This window comes from Cyprinodon tularosa, unplaced genomic scaffold (assembly GCF_016077235.1).
Source record: "Cyprinodon tularosa strain WSP-4 unplaced genomic scaffold, ASM1607723v1 ctg407, whole genome shotgun sequence".
In the NCBI taxonomy this organism is placed as follows: Eukaryota; Metazoa; Chordata; class Actinopteri; order Cyprinodontiformes; family Cyprinodontidae; genus Cyprinodon; species Cyprinodon tularosa.
The window spans coordinates 1,011,401-1,033,687 of NW_024039127.1; the positions used below are offsets into that span (position 1 = coordinate 1,011,401).

The 22,287-nt window shown below is 48.0% G+C and overlaps 2 protein-coding genes across 2 annotated transcripts in view; both read left to right on the forward strand.

Moving 5' to 3' along the window:
- Positions 1–1,842: 1,842 nt before the first annotated feature.
- On the forward strand, positions 1,843–7,110 carry LOC119791996. The gene is made up of 8 exons (XM_038298417.1): positions 1,843–2,168; positions 3,786–3,959; positions 4,521–4,678; positions 4,924–5,122; positions 5,649–5,745; positions 6,573–6,744; positions 6,816–6,868; positions 6,934–7,110. Exons 1-8 carry the CDS (start codon positions 1,909–1,911, stop codon positions 7,108–7,110), a joined length of 1,290 nt encoding a protein of 429 aa, XP_038154345.1. The 5' UTR covers positions 1,843–1,908.
- A 3,829-nt stretch (positions 7,111–10,939) lies between these two features.
- Positions 10,940–22,287, forward strand: part of fgd1 (FYVE, RhoGEF and PH domain containing 1) — a 32,131-nt gene continuing 20,783 nt past the window's right edge. Inside the window, exon 1 of the mRNA XM_038298432.1 lies at positions 10,940–11,618. Within this exon, the coding sequence (XP_038154360.1) occupies positions 11,477–11,618 (142 nt within the window). The 5' untranslated portion in view covers positions 10,940–11,476. The remainder of the gene's footprint in view (positions 11,619–22,287) is intronic.

Below are 22,287 nucleotides of genomic sequence, written 5' to 3' on the forward strand. Positions count from 1 at the left end.
GGATGTGATGTTATTTACTCCTGGACCCTCCTGTTAGGACTCTACCATCAGCCACTGTCTGTAGGGTCAGAAGGCCTCTACGCACGCGGCTCCACCTGCTCAGAGCAGCGGATCCATTAGCTGCAGAATCGTTCCTCTGAGACCGGACCCACTCCACAGGACGCCACCCGGCACAATCTACAGTATCCAGCCACCGTATTGCATGTTCCAGAGTTTAGTGCCTATATTGATAATAATAATAATATTGTGCGTCTTGCCAGAAGCCACCATGTCAGCCGAGCCATGTTGTGTTTCTAGACCTTAGTAGTGACGTGTGGTGACTTCATAGTTGCTAATATTGAGGATGAATATTCTGCTTTTTCTCCAGTTGGATTTCAGTGATACTCCAGAATACACTGTCGCTGTAGAAAAAATAGTTTTTACCTGTTTTCTTATTTTTCTTTCTAACTAAAACCATTTGTTGTCCCCTGATATGTTTGTGGTCTCAGTTTTTGACTCTTCTTCCTCACAGACACGCCTTCCTGCTCCTCATCTTCAGCTGAGGCAGAGGTCCACCTGCACCTATTAGTGGTTTTAGTAAGAAATTCATCTAAAACTACTTTCAGTAAAATAACATTTCTAAATAAACATTTAAAGTCTAGAAAATTAAAGCTTTTGCACATTTTAATTAAATTGTTATTAACAAAACATAAAAAACTATATACAAATATCTATAGAAGATGTTTATATAAAAATGGCTGTAAGTAGATTATTCTTTCAGAAAATAACATTCCGTAAAAATTCAACAAATATCCACTGGACTTGGTTTTCAAGATTTGAAGACGTTTCGCCAGGAAGCTTTCTCAATTCAAATGTCTGGATCAGGATAAGACTCAAACTCACTGCGGATCCAGACATTTGAATTGAGAAAGCTTCCTGGTGAAACATCTTCAAATCTTGAAAACCAAGTCCAGTGGATATTTTTTGAATTTTTACGAAATGACTATGACCTGGATGACTGAGAACCTTCATCAGCATATTCAGAAAATAACATTTAGATTAGGAGATGATTATTTTAATAATCAGTCTGATTCATTTCTCAATTGAATTCTAAATTATCCAGTTCTATAACGTTCTACTTGTTCTGTAGGCTTGTCCCAAGATTTTTCACAGAACTTTGGGTAGAGTCTGGTCCAGAACAAACTGATGCTCCTCATTGACCTCCTAGCAATGTCCCCTCTAATGTTCCATGTTTGTGGACGTTAATACGAGCACCATTAGTCCACTGAGGAACACTGTGTAGATAGCCCACACACCAATATTACACCTATAAGAAATACATAGAAAGTTACACGGCTTATTAAAGTGTCGTAACTGTTATATTCACTTCCCAGCCACTCTTTTCAAACTGGGCCCTTTGGACCAGTGAGGTGGTGTTTCCAGTCCAGGTGAGGGTGTCTGTGATGAATTTGTTGCTGCTGAGCTTCAGAGAACATCTAAAGAACCTTTCTGAAGATGGAGAACAATCCTAACTTAAAAACTGATTTAAATGTCCATGAAAATCAACTTCATGGGCGGACATTGTCTTCAGTTCTGACATGACTTGATTGACTTGATGGTTTTTGCCTTTTCTAGTGTGTTTTTATTTTGTAAACATTTAAATGGAACCTGCATTAAATTAGGCACCTAATTTAGTTAAATAATGTTCTATTTTTAGGGCAGTTTTGAATCCAACCCAAAAATAAAACTGGACCTTTTCATGTTGCTCTCAGAGTATGAAGCTTCTCTTCCTCCAATCACGAACTGCGCTTCAGATCACGTGGTTCTGCTCAGCACCTCTTACAGGTGCGGTTGATACCGCTAATTGCCTTTTGAAGTCAGCACGCACCTTGAACATCAGACCGCCGCCGCGCATTGGCGGAGCTGAGGATGCCGCGTGCGGACGCAGAGCTGCTGCTGCTGCTTTGCAGCGCTTTGATTCCCAGAGCTGCTGCTTCTGGACCCATTTCAGGTTCGGACCCTGAACGCGGCAGGATGGAGCTGCAGCGGGTACAGAACCTCGCTGCGCAGCCGCGCTACGGAGGGTGCTGGGCACGCGCTTTGGAGCACCTGGACATGCGCTGCAAGGACATGACGTCAGAGAGCCAAAGCCGTGTGGCTCTGCTGTTCACCCACTGTCACCTGAGCAGGTAAGACGCAGCTGATCCCTCCCAACTCCTAAACCGAACCCGGGAGGATTCATGTTCGGCTGCGTCTTTATTTATTTATTTTTATTTTTTTCCAGGGTTTTCAACTCAGTGTATTTCTATAGCTCCAATTCACATCATGTCATCTCAGGTCACTTTCCAGTTCAACCAGATCATCCAGTCAGATTGATTCAAAGTTTTCTATCTAAGGAAAACCAGCTGATTGCATCGACTCATTGACTCTTCAGCAATCCCTCACACTAAGCATGCTTGTAGCGACAGTGGAGAGGAAAAACTCCCTTTGAACAGGAAGAAACCTCCAGCAGAACCAGGCTCAGTGTGAGCGGCCATCTGCTGAGGCCCACTGGGGTTCAAGGAGACAGAAGCAGACATAGAAAAAGAATAATTCTATCAATTGGGAGCATATATATAACAAAGAGAATTGGTCCTTCACTGATCCCTGTGATATTCCACAGTTAACCAATGGAGCATGAGGACAATTTATCATTAATGTAAACAAAATGAATTTTGTCAGATAAGATTTAAACCAGTCTAGAGCTGTTCCTTTAATTCTTGCAAAAATATTCAAGTCTTTCTAAAAGAATATTATGATCAACTGGATCAAATGCAGCACTGAGATCCAACAGCAAGAGCACAGATACAAGTCCATTATCTGAGGCCATGAGAATATCATTAGTGACTTTCACCAGAGAATCTTCACCAGCGTTTAATGCAATATGTCACCACAGGCTCCAAAGTATGAAGATGAGAATGTGTGGGACGGTTCACATTTTGAACAAAGCCAAGAGTGTCTAAGATTCATTAAAGGCTGCATTTAAGCTATCGCCTTCAATGTCAGCATGGATGTTAAAATCTCCCACTATGATGACCCTGTTAGGTTTTAACTCCAAATCAGAAAATAACTGATTTTCTGAAATGTCGTTTTGTGCAGACCTGTGGTGCTCTTCAACAGTACCAAGTCATTAAAGATGAGCTTTGCATCAAAAGGAACAATGAAACCTGGGGTGGGTTCTCCTAACGTCAGGAGAAACCTCTGGGAGGCTCAGGAGGAGACTGGTTCTGTTGGGCCGCTCAATCCGAGTCATTCAGCAGAACCATAACAGCTGCGTTCATTTCCAATCAGCCCCTATGTTTTTTTACTGGGAATTTTCTGAGGTCAAAACATATTTCTCTGCAAGAATAGGGTGACATCATCAGGTGACGTTCCGCGTGCTACAGAGCAGAGCGGGGGGAATATTTTATCATGTGGGCGAAAAGAAGATTTTTAGTTTTTCTTTGAGACGTAAAATAATCTGGTTTTGTTTTAACTTGGTGAGGAGTTAGTTCAGTGGAAGGAAAAAATCTGAAACATCCAAACTGTTCCGCATTTTTGCAATTGTTGTGGTCGGTTGTGTTTATTGTTTCTTGAGAGCAAAAAGTGGATTTGGGTCATTCTTCCTGTATTGTAATTTTTAATTGCTAGATTTTTTATGTATTTTATCATGAAATTAAACTCAAAGATCTGTTTAATAAAATATTACTTCCTAGTTTTGTGCCTGATATTTTCCTTGCCCTCAGGCCAAACTTCTAAAGGTTCTGTGTTTTTTGTCTGGCCTTCAGCTCAGGCAGGGATTTCCCATCATGCCCTGAGGGCTCGGAGGTCAGCAGGTGCACGGCTGGGATGGACGCTGTGGCGTTTAACACCTACACCGAGTTCTTCACTCACACGCACTCTATCTGCCACTTCCTGCAGTCTGAGGCCTGGCAGAGCCGAGCGGAGAACACCATGTACAGGTGAGCGGCGCTCCAAGCCCAGGGCTTCGTCTTACAGGTTCTAACAGGACCTCCAAGGTTATTTGGACTTTTTTACAGACGTTCAGTCATTTTGAAGGATTTTTATTGAGCACAATCTCCATGTTTTTGTTTTTTATTGAAACCTTTTTTACTTTATGTTAAGAGACGTTAGCTGTGGCTCAGAATTTGTTAAAACTGATTGTTTAACCATTACTCAGTTATTTTGGACATGTCCTAAATTGAGAAAAATATGGGACGAAATATTTGAGGCACTTAGAAAAGTATTTCAGAAAACTTTTAACAAAGACCCAGAGATAGTACTGCTTATTATTACCAAATGACATTACTGGAAGAGAAAAAAATAAATACCTTCTATAAATATTCTCCGAAATTCTCCAGAGTGTACCAATATGCCTAGATTTAAATTTGGTGACACACTTTAAAGCAGCATTCATTGCTGTGTTTGCCAAGCGATGTAGAACTATTGTGCATAGACAGGCTTCATAGATATTGGTTTATAGCAAGCAGAGCTCATTGAACAGGATCCTCTGTGTGTTTCAGGCTGACTGAGACCTCAGCAGGCGTCGCTGAGCAGCTTCAGTCCACCAAGCAGATGGCTAATGACCTGATGGAAGCCCAGACTTTGGCCTTACAGGCACAGAAAGAAATCCTGACCAACGGAGAGCAGCTCAAAGTCACCCTCCGAGACTCTACAGAGGGTAAACATTTACACCCCCACCCAGCGGGTCGGTTCACCCATAGCCTGACAGACTGCACTCTGGTTATAATAACCAGTAGCATTATGTCCGTACTGGGTTAGAATAAACCAGGTTGTCGTCATTTGGGATTTTTCCAGTAGGAAGGATCAACTGGTTCCAGTCGTATTTTGTTCGGATAAAACCGATTATTTGAACTAAGAATCGAATCCCAATCATTTCAGTTTACCGATCATCGTCTGTTTCAGGTCTGCAGTCGGTGTTCTCAGACCTCAGCAGTGTCTCCAGGGAGCAGCAGGTGGCGCTGTCAGAGCTCTTCAACAGAATCTCCTTCATGCAGAGTTTCCTTCTGATGGAGGCTCACAGTCTGAGCTCCTGCTGCTACAACGCTGCTGCTCTCTGTACCTCCTACCTCATCACCTCCACCCCGCGCTCCTCCAGAGCCAGGTAGCTCCGCCTTCAGCAGGTCACTCTGCAGAAATGAAGACCTCGTTTAATCGATCATGAACCAGTGGGTCCAAATTATTCCTCAAATCTTCCCTCATCTGATTCTTTAGCAGATGTACAAGCAGTACTAGTTTCCACCAGCAGGGGGAGCAGTTAGGCTATTTATTAAAGGTCTTCCTTATATTGGTGTAATGAAGTTTCCAATCAGAGTTTAACTAAATAGATCCATAAACCTGTTTGATGTTAACCAGTAGAACATCTGCAGATTCATTCAGGAAGTGTGAAAATAAAGGAAGAGATTAAAAAAATTCCAACAGAGAAGCTTTAATGTTTCTGTTGTGGTTGAACTGATGGATCTCTGCTTCTGATCAGTTTCTGGATTCAGTTCATGCTGACTTTAGTTTACTAAGTCTGCTGTTGAACCTCCAGTTTCTTCCCAGTTTCTCTCTATAGTTCATCAGGCAGCTCCAGGGTCACTGGACCTTCAGAAACAGATTGCTTTCTGGTGTCGCTGATCTGTGTTCAGGTTGGTGCTGCTGGGGTTGGTGTGCCTGAACTTCTACCTGGAGAAGAAGATCTACCAGTTTGTGCTGAGCTCCAGTCATCCGGAACACCTGCACATGGTCAGTGGTCTGTGCTGGATGTTCTAAACCTGCATTAAAAACCCAGATGTATGAAACTCTGCGGATCCAAGCTAACCTGCCTCTGGTGTCATTCGGCTGGATGTGCTTCAGCTTTTAGACGCGTCTCTGCTTGATGCTGATGGAGCTCCTCAGGAGGCAGACGGGTTCTGCAGAGTGAAGCAGAGACTAATCTAAAAGGTGAAGGACATCGGACCCTGAGGGCTGGAATAGATGTGATTTAAATGGTTTGTGAACATGTGGTTCAGATGTTTGGTCCTCATAAGACAATAAGAAACTAAAGAAGTGTGTGTTGGAAATGCTTCTAGATTAAAAAGACTTGACTAATCCTAAAAACATGTATTTTACATATTTGACAGTTTCAGACGGTTGGATGGATCCAGGCCTAGACTGTTAATCAAGTTGTGTTTATATCAGATAATGTAACTACTGTAGACCGTCTAAAGCAAACTGCTGCAGACGCAGCAAAACTCGACTACGACCTACTGCATACTATGTTGTTTTTATTAAATCTTCTCTAAGCTATTAGCGCAGCCTAAACCCTCCTTTAATAAGCAGTATGCTTTAGCTGGGATCTTTGCAGAGTTCTCTAAATACTCAGTGTCATATTTTTCCTTCCAAAGACGATGAAGATGTCTTTCTATCCTCTTTACTGTGTATTTTCACTTCCACTCATTCATTGCAAATAGCTGGTCGGTGTATTATAATCGTTCAGCAGTTCCAAAGCAAACCTCTAGGTGTTGCCAAAGAGGATGATGGAGGTCGTCGTGGTAACGGTTCCTCAGTGTAAACGCTTCCTGTTTGTCCAGGAGCTGGTCCTTGCATACGTAGGCGTGCTGCGGCGTCTGTCGGCGAGCGTCGGCGTGTTTGTCCTGCTGCTGGTGTGTGTTCGCTACAGAGACCCCGTGCAGCAGAGCCTGCAGGTGCTGCAGCAGCTCAGAGAGACGCACAGAAACCTGCAGGAGGTGCTGCAGCGCGCAGGTGAGCCTCCAGGTGAGGTGAGATCCGCTGCTGCTTCGGGGCTCCGGGTTACTGGTTTGTTTTGTTTTCAGAGAGATTAACAGAGGAGAAGAAGAAGCTGGAGGACCATCAGCTCCACCTGGAGGTGAGGTGAGGTCAGCAGGAGACCACGCCTGAACACACCTTACTCACCTGCTGCTCGTTTTTCAGAAGAGCTCAGAGAGCAGAAGAGTGGTGAGCCTGAGTTGTAGAGAAGAAAAAGAAGAGAAGGAGTCCAACATGATGTCATCACCAGCTACAGACTTCTCCCCCCTGTCTCACCTGGCACCTTCACGTCAGCTGACTGGAGGAACACTGAGTTTCTGCAGGAAAATGTTTTGTAAGTAAATTTTTACCAGATAAAATCAGGAATGTGAGGAAGATTCCAATCATTGTTTTTCTTTCATACAAGAGGTTCTGCTGTTACTTCTTGGTGAAGGTGTCCGATCCATCGCCCGATTACGTCATAGCATGGCGTCGAGGTCACGCTGCGACGGAAGCCTCCTCGTTATGCGGCCTACAAATGCGTCCTTCTTTTTGCCTGTTTTGAAGGTCAGGTCCGCCGTATCCTCTGTAGCCTTCGGTATCCCATGATTCATTGCGAGTCCAATAAAGCCGGCTGCTCCGTGCTCAGAGAAAAAAGAGAAATGGCGCCGATCAGTGGTGAATATTGGAAGTGCAGTTTAATATAATCCAGTCTGTGAATAGTTCCGTCTGAAATGAATGAAAATAGTTGTTTTAATGGTTATAGAGTCAGATATGTGGCAGTAATGTTTGGTTTAATGAAAGGTTTTATCTGTCGCTGTATAAATGTGTTTGGCTCAGATTCTAATATCTCTGCAGGGTGGGGGGGGACTATAAATCTGATATCTGAGACGACAGTTCTGCTGCTGAAGCTCCTCAGGAATGTTATTAACACCCAGAACAGCAGTGAGAAGTTAAACTTTTCCTGCTTTTTGTGTCAACTGTCAAGGTTGCTAGATGACAGAGCGTACGGGCGGTGAAAGCCGCAGAAGGCTGGACCTGTTTGGTGGACCAGCCTTATTTTCACGGACCTGGAAGAACCCAGTCCAGGTAGACCGGGTCTTTGGAGGACGCAGCCGCTGGATCAGAACACAGCAAATGGTTCTTCCTCCTCTGCTGCTCTCCTCTCTGACTTGCCTGTTTGGGGCGGGGCCAAACGGCCCCAAACAGGCAAAGCCTCCATTAAAGGTATAGTGGAGGATTTTCGCATATTTTTGAAAAGACTCGCCCTCTACACTTGTCAGACTCGCCACCGGTCAGTGAAAATGTGGACGAGCGCGTAGGACGTGACGTAAACGTATCACCAGAATGATTGACAGTTAGAGGACAATTAATTTGATGATTCACCTGGAAAACCTTTAAACATGGCTGTTCTGAGTTTCCGTCCCTCCAGCCAGCTTCCTGTCGAACCTCTTCCAGACTCTGGTTTAGATGTTCCCCTTTAAACCGGGAACAGTTTTTAGCGACAGAGGGTCCGGCTCACTGACCGGCGTTCAAATCGCCTCGGCTCTGATCGCCTTACAGCGAAAAGTTACTTCTTCTGCTGCATCTAGATGCCGCTGTTGACCTTTGACCTTCTCCCAGGTTCTCCTTCAGCTGAGAGCAGCCGTCTCCTCCGCCGCTCCGCTTCCCATCATGCATCAGATCAGAGCCCAGGCCCCCGGGCCCACCCCTCCTCCCCCCTGGTCTACAGCATCCTGGTGGAGGACAGGAAGGTGTGTCTGCAGTCACTTCCTGTCACATGATGCCATCACTTCCTGTTTGAATAGATCAGCCTTCATCTATTTGCTTCTTTATTGACCCCCCCCCAGCCCCGCTACAGCCTCAGGAGTCGGCGTTCAGACATTCATTGAGTGATGTCATCAGTGTTCTGCATCTGGAGATGGATTTTATTTAGTTTTTTCTTAAGATTAATAAAAACATTTATTTTTTAATCAAACTGTCTCTGATGATTCTTGCAGATCTGCAGCTGATAAACCGTCAGATTCCAGACGTTCATCTAATCCCAGCAGTGGTCGCTCGGCACCAGGCAGGATCATCTCCTAACACGGCTGCCAGTACAGCCTGAACATTTAATGAAATGATCCAGTTTGAATTTATGCTTGGATATACCGAGTAACCAAAGAGCCCAGGCCGGGATTAGAACCCAGAACCTTCTTGCTACAAACTGCTCCATCGTGCAAATGATCTGTTTTAAGAGCAGAGCTACTCTTTCCTTTGGCGCATCATCCTGTTTACCTGCTCAAATTAAGACCAAATGCAATTATATAAAAAACAATCCATCTTTGCAGTTTAAGTCAATTTCCTATGATGATCTGTGATCATAAGATGTGAGACTTACTGATTTGACCCTGGAACCAATTTAATATTTTGTCCGATGATTATTAACAAGTATTTAGACATTAGGCTTCAGTCCAGATCACAATCTTTGTCTGTTAGATCAGTAATCTACTTTTTGGTGCACGATGATAGAAAACCCTGCTAGATTTAATCTAGAACTGCTACGGGTTCAGTCTGGGGTGGTGAGGGCTGCTGGTGTCTATCTCCAGCTGTCCACAGGTGAGAGGGGGAGGGGTCCAGCCTGGACAGGTCTCCAGTCCATCGCAGGGCAACACAGAGACAAACAACTATTCACACTCACATCTAAGGAGAGAACCCAGGCATGCTCAGGGAGAACAAACAGACTCCATGCAGAAAGACCCCGGGCCGGGAATCGAACCTTCTTGCTGCAAGGCAGCATTGCTACCCACTGCCCCACTGAGCATCCGCCTTCAGATCCTCCTTCATATATATATACGTTTGTGTGTGTGTGTGTAGATATAAATCAAGTTAGGTCAACATATATTTAACAGCCTGAATTTCATGACGCAACGAATATAAAGTTTCAGAGAAATTCTATTCAGTTTATTTCTATAGCTCCCATTCCCATCAAGTCATCTCAGGGCACTTTCCAGTTCACCAGATCATCCAGTCAGATTGATTCAAAGTTTTCTTTCTAAGGAAAACCAGCTGATTGCATCGACTCATTGACTCTTCAGCAATCCCTCACACTAAGCATGCTTGTAGCGACAGTGGAGAGGAAAAACTCCCTTTGAACAGGAAGAAACCTCCAGCAGAACCAGGCTCAGTGTGAGCGGCCATCTGCTGAGGCCCACTGGGGTTCAAGGAGACAGAAGCAGACATAGAAAAAGAAGCATAGATACAAAAGGCAACTGTCAACCAGCTCCACAGGCGGCCCCGTCCAGGAAACACACAGCCAGGCAGACGAGCTCCGAGCCAGCTCCCATGTCAGAGGATGAAGAGAGCACATCCAGTTAGTCACAGTCAGAGAAACAGGACTACACTGGAAAACAGGCCAAGCTCCAACATCTAGAAACAAAGGTAACAGACCAGATGAAGCTACTATGAGAAAAAGCAGAGAGAGCAGAACGTTAGAGATTGAACTAACAGATTTTGCAGAGTGGGAGAATAGAGATAGAATGATAAATCCAGGTATTGACTGAGCTGAGACCTTTTATATGGTGCAGGCAAGTGTAAACTGTATAAAAGGAGGGTTTTATCTCATAAAATAAACTTTAGGGCCACAAACTAAATATACCTGTTATACAAATTTATTAAAATGAAATTCAGCTGAAAAAATAGTTTATTCGAAACAAAAAAAGCTTCCATTTTATATTTATTTAAATTTTATTGAGAATACAATTTTATATATAAAGCATTTAGATGTAACTGTCCTCTGGATTAGGGTAAATAAAATAATAAAACAAACTTTGTCTGCGGTCCAGATTCTGGTGCTGTGGTCCAACACCGATCAGACACTATTAGTTCAATCAATGCCTGGAAATAAAAAGCTTTAACTCCCGGTTCTGATTGGGTCAGGGAGCTTATTGGGATGTAAAAACAAAAGTGAAGCAGCTTGGAAAAAGTTCTGCTGGAATTCTGCTCCCCAGTTTTCCTTTTGCTCCAGATTCCAGACAGGAAAAAACCAAAAGCAGAGAAAATGAGAACCAGACGGCCGGGGGGGTGGGGGGGTCTGGGATCAGATGTCTGGATGGAGGAGGAGGAGTTCTGTTCTCTGTCTGCCTCTCGGATCCAGCTCTGACCCACAGTCTGAAGCGACTCAGAGACAACAGAGCCGCCGTCTGGATAGAAGGGAAAACTTTCAGGGGGGGTTGGAAAGTTAAAGGAGGAGACGGATCAGAACCGGATCAGAACCGGAGAACAGACGGACCTCCTGGGTGAGGAGAGCTGAGGCGGCACATTCATGAAACAAACTACCAGCAGACAGCTTCTCCCCTTCAGGACTCCTCAGATCTGATCCCAGAGCACCCGGGGGGGACTGGCCCCCTCAGTCAGCTGATCTGAAACATCTCCGTGGAAACAAAGATGGAGTCCATGAAAGTCAGATCCACGAACCTCCAGGAAGAGTAACAGAGACACTGAAGGATGGGGGACAGAGAGGGAGGATGAAGGAGAGAACCAGAACTGGGACAGAACCCGACGCCGGGACCACCTGAAGCTGGACTTTAGGTCTGAATGGGACCCGGCGTACAGAACCAGGACTCTGATTTTTATCTGGGCTGCTCTGAGACACAAAGCGACTGAAGACTCAGTGAGGGTGAGAGCTGGAGGATGATCTGAGGCCGCAGTGACCTTTGACCCGGCCTCAGGTGCTTCTACAGGTGCTGGGATGCAGCTGAACCGACCTCGCAGCACCCTGCTGGCTGTCGGGGGCCCGCCTCCCTCCTTCTCCAGCCAGTTCAGCACCATGAGGTTCTCCTATCACCTCCACACTGCAGCACATGGCTGCAACAGCGCCCCCCACAGGACAGGTGAGTCCACTGATGACTCTGGATCTATTAGCAGAGATCTATCACAGCTCTGAACATCTGTCCTCCATGTTTTAGACGTTTCTCTGCTTCAGGACACCTGATTCAGATAGAAGAGGCAGGTTTAACCTGATGGATGGATGGATGGTGGGCCCTGGTCCTGGACCATGGTTCTGGTCTCTGGTTCTGGTCCATGTTTCGTGGCCCCTGGTTCTGACCTGTGGTTCATGGCCCCTGGTTCTGACCTGTGGTTCATGGCCCCTGGTTCTGACCTGTGGTTCTGGCCCCTGGTTCTGACCTGTGGTTCTGGCCCCTGGTTCTGACCTGTGGTTCTGGCCCCTGGTTCTGACCTGTGGTTCATGGCCCCTGGTTCTGGCCCCTGGTTCTGACCTGTGGTTCATGGCCCCTGGTTCTGACCTGTGGTTCATGGCCCCTGGTTCTGACCTGTGGTTCTGGCCCCTAGTTCTGACCTGTGGTTCTGGCCCCTGGTTCTGACCTGTGGTTCATGGCCCCTGGTTCTGACCTGTGGTTCATGGCCCCTGGTTCTGACCCCTAGTTCTGACCTGTTGTTCATGGCCCCTGGTTCTGACCTGTGGTTCATGGCCCCTGGTTCTGACCTGTGGTTCATGGCCCCTGGTTCTGACCTGTGGTTCTGGCCCCTGGTTCTGCCCTGTGGTTCTGGCCCCTGGTTCTGACCTGTGGTTCATGGCCCCTGGTTCTGACCTGTGGTTCATGGCCCCTGGTTCTGACCTGTGGTTCTGGCCCCTGGTTCTGACCTGTGGTTCTGGCCCCTGGTTCTGACCTGTGGTTCATGGCCCCTGGTTCTGACCTGTGGTTCATGGCCCCTGGTTCTGACCTGTGGTTCATGGCCCCTGGTTCTGACCTGTGGTTCTGGCCCCTGGTTCTGACCTGTGGTTCATGGCCCCTGGTTCTGACCTGTGGTTCATGGCCCCTGGTTCTGACCTGTGGTTCTGGCCCCTGGTTCTGACCTGTGGTTCTGGCCCCTAGTTCTGACCTGTGGTTCATGGCCCCTGGTTCTGACCCCTAGTTCTGACCTGTGGTTCATGGCCCCTGGTTCTGACCTGTGGTTCTGGCCCCTGGTTCTGGCCCCTATTTCTGGACTGTGGTTCATGGCCCCTGGTTCTGACCTGTGGTTCATGGCCCCTGGTTCTGACCTGTGGTTCTGGCCCCTGGTTCTGACCTGTGGTTCTGGCCCCTGGTTCTGACCTGTGGTTCATGGCCCCTGGTTCTGACCTGTGGTTCTGGCCCCTGGTTCTGACCTGTGGTTCTGGCCCCTGGTTCTGACCTGTGGTTCATGGCCCCTGGTTCTGACCTGTGGTTCTGGCCCCTGGTTCTGACCTGTGGTTCTGGCCCCTGGTTCTGACCTGTGGTTCATGGCCCCTGGTTCTGACCTGTGGTTCTGGCCCCTGGTTGAGGCAAATGAGGCAACTCCTTCAAGCTATTTAAATTTTCACATACCCAGAAGTTCTGGGCGAGGAGGAGGAGTAGCAACAATCTTCGAGTCTGACTTACTGATTACTCCCAAAACAATTAATACCTACAACTCTTTTGAACATTTAACCCTTAATTTCCCTGATCCAAATTTCAAGGCAAGAAAACCTCTTCTTTTTGTAACTTTGTATCGTCCACCAGGTCCTTACTCTGAATTTTTAGATGAGTTTTCAGAGTTCCTTTCTGATTTGGTATTAAATACTGACAGGGTCATCATAGTGGGAGATTTTAACATCCATGCTGACATTGAAGGCGATAGCTTAAGAGCAGCCTTTAATGCTATCTTAGACACTATTGGCTTTGTTCAAAATGTGAATAGTCCCACACATTCTCATCTTCATACTTTGGATCTTGTGCTGACATACGGCATAGAATGTGAAGAAATAACAGTATTTCCTCACAACCCTGTCCTCTCTGACCACTTTCTAATAACCTTCAGGATTACTTTAACAGAGTTCTCCTCCCCCAAAAGAAGGTTCAATTTTAGTAGATCTTTATCAGATAGTGCAGTTATAAATTTTAAAGAATCTGCTTCACTTTCTCTCTCCTCTGTGTCACTGAGCAGTGCTGCAGAGTGCAAAAGCTTAGCTTATTCCCCTTCACAGGTTGATGATTTTGTTGATGGGGTTGCTAGTTCTCTGCGTATTGCCTTAGACAACGCAGCTCCTTTGAAAATGAAAACCATTAAAAATAGAAAGCTTGCTCCTTGGTTTAATGCAGAGCTGCGTACTTTGAAGCAAAATGCTAGGAAACTGGAGAGAAAATATCGCTCCACAGGCCTGCGAGAGTCCTTCCTAGTCTGGAAAAATGGTTTACTGCTGTATAAGAGGACCCTTTGTAAAGCAAGAGCAGCATACTTCTCCTCATTAATAGAGGAGAATAAGAATAATCCTAGATTTCTTTTTAATACAGTTGCCAAACTCACCCAGAGCCATAGCTCTGTTGAACCGTCCATTCCACCTGCTCTTAGCAGCAATGATTTTATGGGATTCTTTATAAATAAGATTGATCTTATTAAAAATAAGATCATAAGCACTCCTCTATCCGCGATTGTACCTGAGGTAGTCATGGAATCTGAACCGGGTTTAGACTGCTTTGATCCAGTTGAACTCTCTGAATTAGCAAAATTATTGTCTTCATCTAAGCCTTCAACTTGTATGTTAGATCCAGTTCCAACCAGGTTATTTAAGGAGGCATTCCCTTTGATCTCCTCCTCCATTTTAGATGTGATTAATCTATCTCTGTTACAGGGATATGTACCTAAAGCTTTTAAGGTTGCTGTAATTAAACCTCTGCTTAAGAAACCGTCTCTTGACCCAGATGACTTGGTCAATTATAGACCTATATCCAATCTTCCTTTCTTATCCAAAATTCTTGAGAAAGTAGTTGCCAAACAAGTTTGCGATCACTTCCACCATAATGAACTTTTTGAAGAGTTTCAGTCTGGCTTTAGAGCTCATCATAGCACTGAAACAGCTCTGGTGAAAGTCACTAATGATATTCTCATGGCCTCAGATAATGGACTTCTATCTGTGCTCGTCCTGTTGGATCTTAGTGCTGCATTTGATACAGTTGACCATAATATTCTTTTAGAAAGACTTGAATATTTTGTTGGAATTAAAGGAACAGCTCTAGACTGGTTTAAATCTTATCTATCTGATCGAATTCAGTTTGTTCATGTTAATGATAGATCTTCAACACGCTCAAAGGTTACCTGTGGAGTACCACAGGGATCAGTGCTAGGACCAATTCTCTTTACTTTATACATGCTCCCAATCGGTAGAATGATTAGACAGCATGGGATTAATTTCCACTGTTATGCTGATGATACCCAGCTATATCTGTCTATAATCCAGATGAAGCTAACCCATTACATAGATTACAGGCATGTCTTGAAGACATAAAAACCTGGATGACTCTTAACTTTCTGCTCCTGAATCCAGACAAAACAGAAGTTATAGTCTTTGGACCAGAGTCTCTGAAAAAGAAACTGATTAGCCAGTCACTTCATTTGGATGGGATTAAACTGATTTCAGATAATAAAGTAAAAAATCTTGGTGTTATTTTTGATCAGGACCTGTCATTTAAATCCCATATCAAAGAGGTTTCTAGAATTTCCTTCTTTCATCTGAGGAACATTGCAAAAATTAGAAATATCCTGTCCAGGGGTGATGCTGAGAAACTAGTCCATGCATTTGTTACTTCAAGGCTGGACTATTGTAATTCTTTACTATCAGGAAGTCCAAAAACTGTAGTTAAAAGCCTTCAGCTGATCCAAAATGCTGCAGCCAGAGTTCTAATGAAAATGAAAAAGAGAGATCATATCTCGCCTATCCTGGCTTCTCTTCATTGGCTTCCTGTTAAATCAAGAATAGAATTTAAAATCCTCCTTCTCACATATAAAGCCTTAAATGGCCAAGCTCCATCTTATATCAGAGATCTGATTGTTCCTTATGTTCCTAACAGAGCACTTCGCTCTCAATCTGCAGGTTTACTAGTGGTTCCTAGAATTTCTAAAAGTAGAATGGGAGGCAGATCTTTTAGTTATCAGGCTCCTCTCCTGTGGAACCAACTACCAGTTTTAGTCCGTGAGGCAGACACCCTGTCTACTTTTAAGGCTAGGCTTAAAACTTTCCTTTTTGATAAAGCTTCTAGTTAGAGTGGCTCAGGTTATCCTGAGCTATCTCTATAGTTATGCTGCTATAGGCTTAGACTTTTGGAGGACATAGGGACCCCCATTTCATCATTCTGCTTCATTCTCTCTCTGTTCTCCTATTCTGCAGAATCTGTTAGTTCAATCTCTAACCTTCTGCTCTCTCTGCTTTTCCTCAGAGTAGCTTTGCCTCGTCTGTTCCTGTTTGGCTGTGACGCCATCCTGGAAAGAAACATCAGCTGTGCTGCTTCTATCAACACCCTTGTTTATAGATGTTGGAGATCGGCCTGTTTTCCAGTGTGGTCCTGTTTCTCTGACCGTGACTGAGTGGATGTGCTCTCTTCGTCCTCTGACATGGGAGCTGCCTTGGAGCTCGTCTGCCTGGCTGTGTGTTTCCTGGACGGGGCCGCCTTTTACAGCTGCTTTTTGTATCTCTGCTTCTGTCTCCTTGAACCCCAGTCGGCCTCAGCAGATGGCCGCTCACACTGAGCCTGGTTCTGCTGGAGGTTTCTTCCTGTTAAAAGGGAGTTTTTCCTCTCCACTGTCGCTACAAGCATGCTTAGTGTGGGGGATTGTATTTGAGTCAATGAGTCAATGCAATCAACTGGTTTTCCTTAGATAGAAAACTTTGTATCAATTTGACTGTATGATCTGGTTGAACTGTAAAGTGCCTTGAGATGACATGTGTTGTGAATTTGGCGCTATATAAATAAACTGAATTGAATTGAATTGAATTGGTTCTGGCCCCTAGTTCTGACCTGTGGTTCATGGCCCCTGGTTCTGACCTGTGGTTCATGGCCCCTGGTTCTGACCTGTGGTTCTGGCCCCTGGTTCTGGCCCCTATTTCTGGACTGTGGTTCATGGCCCCTGGTTCTGACCTGTGGTTCTGGCCCCTGGTTCTGACCTGTGGTTCATGGCCCCTGGTTCTGACCCGTGGTTCTGGCCCCTGGTTCTGGACTGTGGTTCTGGCCCCTGGTTCTGGCCCCTATTTCTGGACCATGGTTCATGGCCCCTGGTTCTGACCTGTGGTTCATGGCCCCTGGTTCTGACCTGTGGTTCATGGCCCCTGGTTCTGACCTGTGGTTCTGGCCCCTGGTTCTGACCTGTGGTTCTGGCCCCTGGTTCTGACCTGTGGTTCATGGCCCCTGGTTCTGACCTGTGGTTCTGGCCCCTGGTTCTGACCTGTGGTTCTGGCCCCTGGTTCTGACCTGTGGTTCATGGCCCCTAGTTCTGGCCCCTGGTTCTGACCTGTGGTTCATGGCCCCTGGTTCTGACCTGTGGTTCATGGCCCCTGGTTCTGACCTGTGGTTCTGGCCCGTGGTTCATGGCCCCTGGTTCTGACCTGTGGTTCTGGACCATGGTTCATGGCCCCTGGTTCTGACCCCTGGTTCTGACCTGTGGTTCTGGCCCCTGGTTCTGGCCCCTATTTCTGGACTGTGGTTCATGGCCCCTTGTTCTGGCCCCTGGTTCTGACCTGTGGTTCTGGCCCCTGGTTCTGGACTGTGGTTCTGGACCATGGTTCATGGCCCCTGGTTCTGACCTGTGGTTCTGGACCATGGTTCATGGCCCCTGGTTCTGACCCCTGGTTCTGACCTGTGGTTCTGGCCCCTGGTTCTGGCCCCTATTTCTGGACTGTGGTTCTGGCCCGTGGTTCATGGCCCCTGGTTCTATCCTGTGGTTCTGGCCCCTGGTTCTGGACTGTGGTTCTGGCCCCTGGTTCTGGCCCCTATTTCTGGACCATGGTTCATGGCCCCTGGTTGTGACCTGTGGTTTTGGCCCCTATTTCTGGACCATGGTTCATGGCCCCTGGTTCTGACCCCTGGTTCTGACCTGTGGTTCTGGCCCCTGGTTCTGGCCCCTATTTCTGGACTGTGGTTCTGGCCCCTGGTTCTGGACTGTGGTTCTGGCCCCTGGTTCTGGGCCCTATTTCTGGACTGTGGTTCTGGCCCGTGGTTCATGGCCCCTGGTTCTGACCTGTGGTTCTGGCCCATGGTTCTGGACTGTGGTTCTGGCCCCTGGTTCTGGCCCCTATTTCTGGACCATGGTTCATGGCCCCTGGTTCTGACCTGTGGTTCTGGCCCCTATTTCTGGACCATGGTTCATGGCCCCTGGTTCTGACCTGTGGTTCTGGCCCCTGGTTCTGGCCCCTATTTCTGGACTGTGGTTCTGGCCCCTGGTTCTGGACTGTGGTTCTGGCCCCTGGTTCTGGGCCCTATTTCTGGACTGTGGTTCTGGCCCGTGGTTCATGGCCCCTGGTTCTGACCTGTGGTTCTGGACTGTGGTTCTGGCCCCTGGTTCTGGCCCCTATTTCTGGACCATGGTTCATGGCCCCTGGTTGTGACCTGTGGTTCTGGCCCCTATTTCTGGACCATGGTTCATGGCCCCTGGTTCTGACCCCTGGTTCTGACCTGTGGTTCTGGCCCCTGGTTCTGGCCCCTATTTCTGGACTGTGGTTCTGGCCCCTCTTTCTGGACTGTGGTTCTGGCCCCTGGTTCTGGGCCCTATTTCTGGACTGTGGTTCTGGCCCGTGGTTCATGGCCCCTGGTTCTGACCTGTGGTTCTGGACTGTGGTTCTGGCCCCTGGTTCTGGCCCCTATTTCTGGACCATGGTTCATGGCCCCTGGTTCTGACCTGTGGTTCTGGCCCCTATTTCTGGACCATGGTTCATGGCCCCTGGTTCTGACCTGTGGTTCTGGCCCCTGGTTCTGGCCCCTATTTCTGGACTGTGGTTCTGGCCCCTGGTTCTGGACTGTGGTTCTGGCCCCTGGTTCTGGGCCCTATTTCTGGACTGTGGTTCTGGCCCGTGGTTCATGGCCCCTGGTTCTGACCTGTGGTTCTGGCCCCTGGTTCTGGCCCCTATTTCTGGACCATGGTTCATGGCCCCTGGTTCTGACCCCTGGTTCTGACCTGTGGTTCTGGCCCCTGGTTCTGGCCCCTATTTCTGGACTGTGGTTCTGGCCCCTGGTTCTGGACTGTGGTTCTGGCCCCTGGTTCTGGGCCCTATTTCTGGACTGTGGTTCTGGCCCGTGGTTCATGGCCCCTGGTTCTGACCTGTGGTTCTGGCCCCTGGTTCTGGACTGTGGTTCTGGCCCCTGGTTCTGGCCCCTATTTCTGGACCATGGTTCATGGCCCCTGGTTCTGACCTGTGGTTCTGGCCCCTATTTCTGGACCATGGTTCATGGCCCCTGGTTCTGACCTGTGGTTCTGGCCCCTGGTTCTGGCCCCTATTTCTGGACTGTGGTTCTGGCCCCTGGTTCTGGACTGTGGTTCTGGCCCCTGGTTCTGGGCCCTATTTCTGGACTGTGGTTCTGGCCCGTGGTTCATGGCCCCTGGTTCTGACCTGTGGTTCTGGCCCCTGGTTCTGGACTGTGGTTCTGGCCCCTGGTTCTGGCCCCTATTTCTGGACCATGGTTCATGGCCCCTGGTTCTGACCTGTGGTTCTGGCCCCTATTTCTGGACCATGGTTCATGGCCCCTGGTTCTGACCCCTGGTTCTGACCTGTGGTTCTGGCCCCTGGTTCTGGCCCCTATTTCTGGACTGTGGTTCTGGCCCCTGGTTCTGGACTGTGGTTCTGGCCCCTGGTTCTGGCCCCTATTTCTGGACTGTGGTTCTGGCCCCTGGTTCTGGACTGTGGTTCTGGCCCCTATTTCTGGACTGTGGTTCTGGCCCCTGGTTCTGGACTGTGGTTCTGGCCCCTGGTTCTGACCTGTGGTTCTGGCCCCTGGTTCTGACCTGTGGTTCTGGCCCCTATTTCTGGACTGTGGTTCTGGCCCCTGGTTCTGGCCCCTATTTCTGGACTGTGGTTCTGGCCCCTGGTTCTGGCCCCTATTTCTGGACTGTGGTTCATGGCCCCTGGTTCTGGCCCCTGGTTCTGACCTGTGGTTCTGGCCCCTATTTCTGGACTGTGGTTCTGGCCCCTGGTTCTGGCCCCTATTTCTGGACTGTGGTTCATGGCCCCTGGTTCTGGCCCCTGGTTCTGACCTGTGGTTCTGGCCCCTGGTTCTGGACTGTGGTTCTGGCCCCTGGTTCTGGCCCCTGGTTCTGGACTGTGGTTCTGGCCCGTGGTTCATGGCCCCTGGTTCTGACCTGTGGTTCTGGACCATGGTTCATGGCCCCTGGTTCTGACCTGTGGTTCTGGACCATGGTTCATGGCCCCTGGTTCTGACCCCTGGTTCTGGACTGTGGTTCTGGCCCCTGGTTCTGGCCCCTATTTCTGGACTGTGGTTCATGGCCCCTGGTTCTGGCCCCTGGTTCTGACCTGTGGTTCTGGCCCCTGGTTCTGGACTGTGGTTCTGGACCATGGTTCATGGCCCCTGGTTCTGACCTGTGGTTCTGGACCATGGTTCATGGCCCCTGGTTCTGACCTGTGGTTCTGGACCATGGTTCTGGCCCCTGGTTCTGGACTGTGGTTCTGGCCCCTATTTCTGGACTGTGGTTCTGGCCCCTGGTTCCGGACTGTGGTTCTGGCCCCTGGTTCTGACCTGTGGTTCTGGCCCCTGGTTCTGACCTGTGGTTCTGGCCCCTATTTCTGGACTGTGGTTCTGGCCCCTGGTTCTGGCCCCTATTTCTGGACTGTGGTTCTGGCCCCTGGTTCTGGCCCCTATTTCTGGACTGTGGTTCATGGCCCCTGGTTCTGGCCCCTGGTTCTGACCTGTGGTTCTGGACCATGGTTCATGGCCCCTGGTTCTGACCTGTGGTTCTGGGCCTGTTGACCTTCATCCAATATAGCTGATTTTCAGTGTTTCTACATAGAAGCAGGTCTGGTTCTGGTCCAGGTCTGGTTCTGGTCCAGGTCTGGTTCTGGTCTCCTGGTTGTGGCAGCGGGTCAGATTCCGCTCTTCATCACATTAAAGGAAATCTAATTAGAGGCTCGTTAGCTGCAGCTAGGTCACATGATGGCGAGCTGAGGAGGGTCACATGATTCCTCAACCATCCAGGACCCCCTCCCCCGACCCGGACCGCAGACAGGCTGAAGGTCTCTGGGTCGGTCAGAACTCTGTGGTTCTGCCGCAGGGTTCTGTTTCACTGCAGCAGGAACAACTGGACCTTCATGATCAATGACTTTCATCTGACTTCGGTTCTGATCCGTTTGGTTTTTAACATCAGGATCCGGTTCGTTTTGTTTAAATGGCGACTTCCTCTCTGGTGGTAACCATGACAACAAAGGTTCTGAAGCATCAGCAGATGTTGCATCCAAACCTCTCTCACTTCCTGCTTTCAGAGCTTCTCAGTGTTCAGAATCAGTCATGGATCAGAACCACAGGTCAGAGTTCTGTTTGGAAGGCGGTGAGGCTCCAGGTCTGAACGACCAGAACCAGAAAACAGGAAGAACCCAAAGTTTTAGGAACATTTCATTAGGAATGAATGAGCAGAACCAGGAGGGAGCGTCTGATAAAAGCAGCAAAGGTTCTGATGAAAGATGTTCTGGGTTCTGCAGAACCACAGCAGCTTCTGAACTGGACCTAAAAACAGCAGAGAGACTGAATCCAGATGGAAACTGGTTTCTGCTGAAGCTGCAGCCTGCGGTCGGCGCCGGGACTACTTCTCAGATAGCCGGCGGGTGGAGGGTTACACACAGCTGGAGGAGCGTGATCTGCTGATGTGAGCTCCAGCTCCATGTCTGGGTGCTCTCTGGTATTTGGACCCACTTCTCCAACACGCTCTGTGAGGACCCACCCAAACCCGGAGCCCTGAAGGAGCGGTTCTGGTTTCTGGTTAGGTAGCAGAGATGAAAGGCAGTCAGTGGAAAGTCCTCGTAAAGATAGAAAGGCATGCTGAGTGTTTGTGACTGTGTGTCTTGGCTGAGGATCCAGTGACTCCCGCCTGAACTCCTGCTTTTCCGGCTGGAATTTTTGGCTGCGGCGCGTTTGTTTTGCTGAAAGTCGGGCCGCAGCGCGGGGCGGAGCCATGCAGCAGAGATCCACACAGACGTGGATTCAGGGAAGGTTTTATCTGCTGCTCAGATCAAACTCACTGGGGACCTGATGTATGACCTTTGACCTCTGACGGCCTGATGAAGCTGCAGCTCATTCCGTGTTTGTACGCTGGCAGAATGAGAATATCAGCGGGACTCTGAGGTTCAGGGTCCGACTGACCCAAATGGCAGCCTGAGGCAACGCCGATCCTGACCCCGCCCCCAAACTTCCTGTCTGAACCCCCCCACCCAGTCACTGTGGTGGGTCCAGGGTCAGAGGTCAGCCTTCTAATGATAGCAAGATGACTGCAGCAGGAAGAGGAAACGATAAACTAAATCCAGTCTGGTTTTATTTCGTTAGTTTTTAACTAAACCAGTGGAAGCAGTCAGACAGCTGCAGCAGTCGCTTATCAATCAGTGCAGTTTGCTTGCTTCCAGGGGCAGAGCTAGATGTGGGGTCAGGCGTAGCCATGGCAACCAATGCCCCCAATCCTGCCAGTGTAAAAGCAGGAGGGAATAAATAAAAAGTTGTTGTTAATTAATTAGAGAAATAGAGCTTCCATTTTTGTATTGAAGGAAAAGTCGCTCATATT

What these genes read in the sequence shown, in the direction of transcription:
- LOC119791996 (XM_038298417.1), top strand. Translation starts at nt 1,909, where the DNA reads ATGCCGCGTGCGGACGCAGAGCTGCTGCTGCTGCTTTGCAGCGCTTTG. An exon ending in GCGGAGAACACCATGTACAG is followed by an intron (nt 3,960 to 4,520) that starts GTGAGCGGCGCT and finishes TGTGTGTTTCAG; the next exon opens with GCTGACTGAGACCTCAGCAG. An exon ending in GGAGGTGCTGCAGCGCGCAG is followed by an intron (nt 6,745 to 6,815) that starts GTGAGCCTCCAG and finishes TTTTGTTTTCAG; the next exon opens with AGAGATTAACAGAGGAGAAG.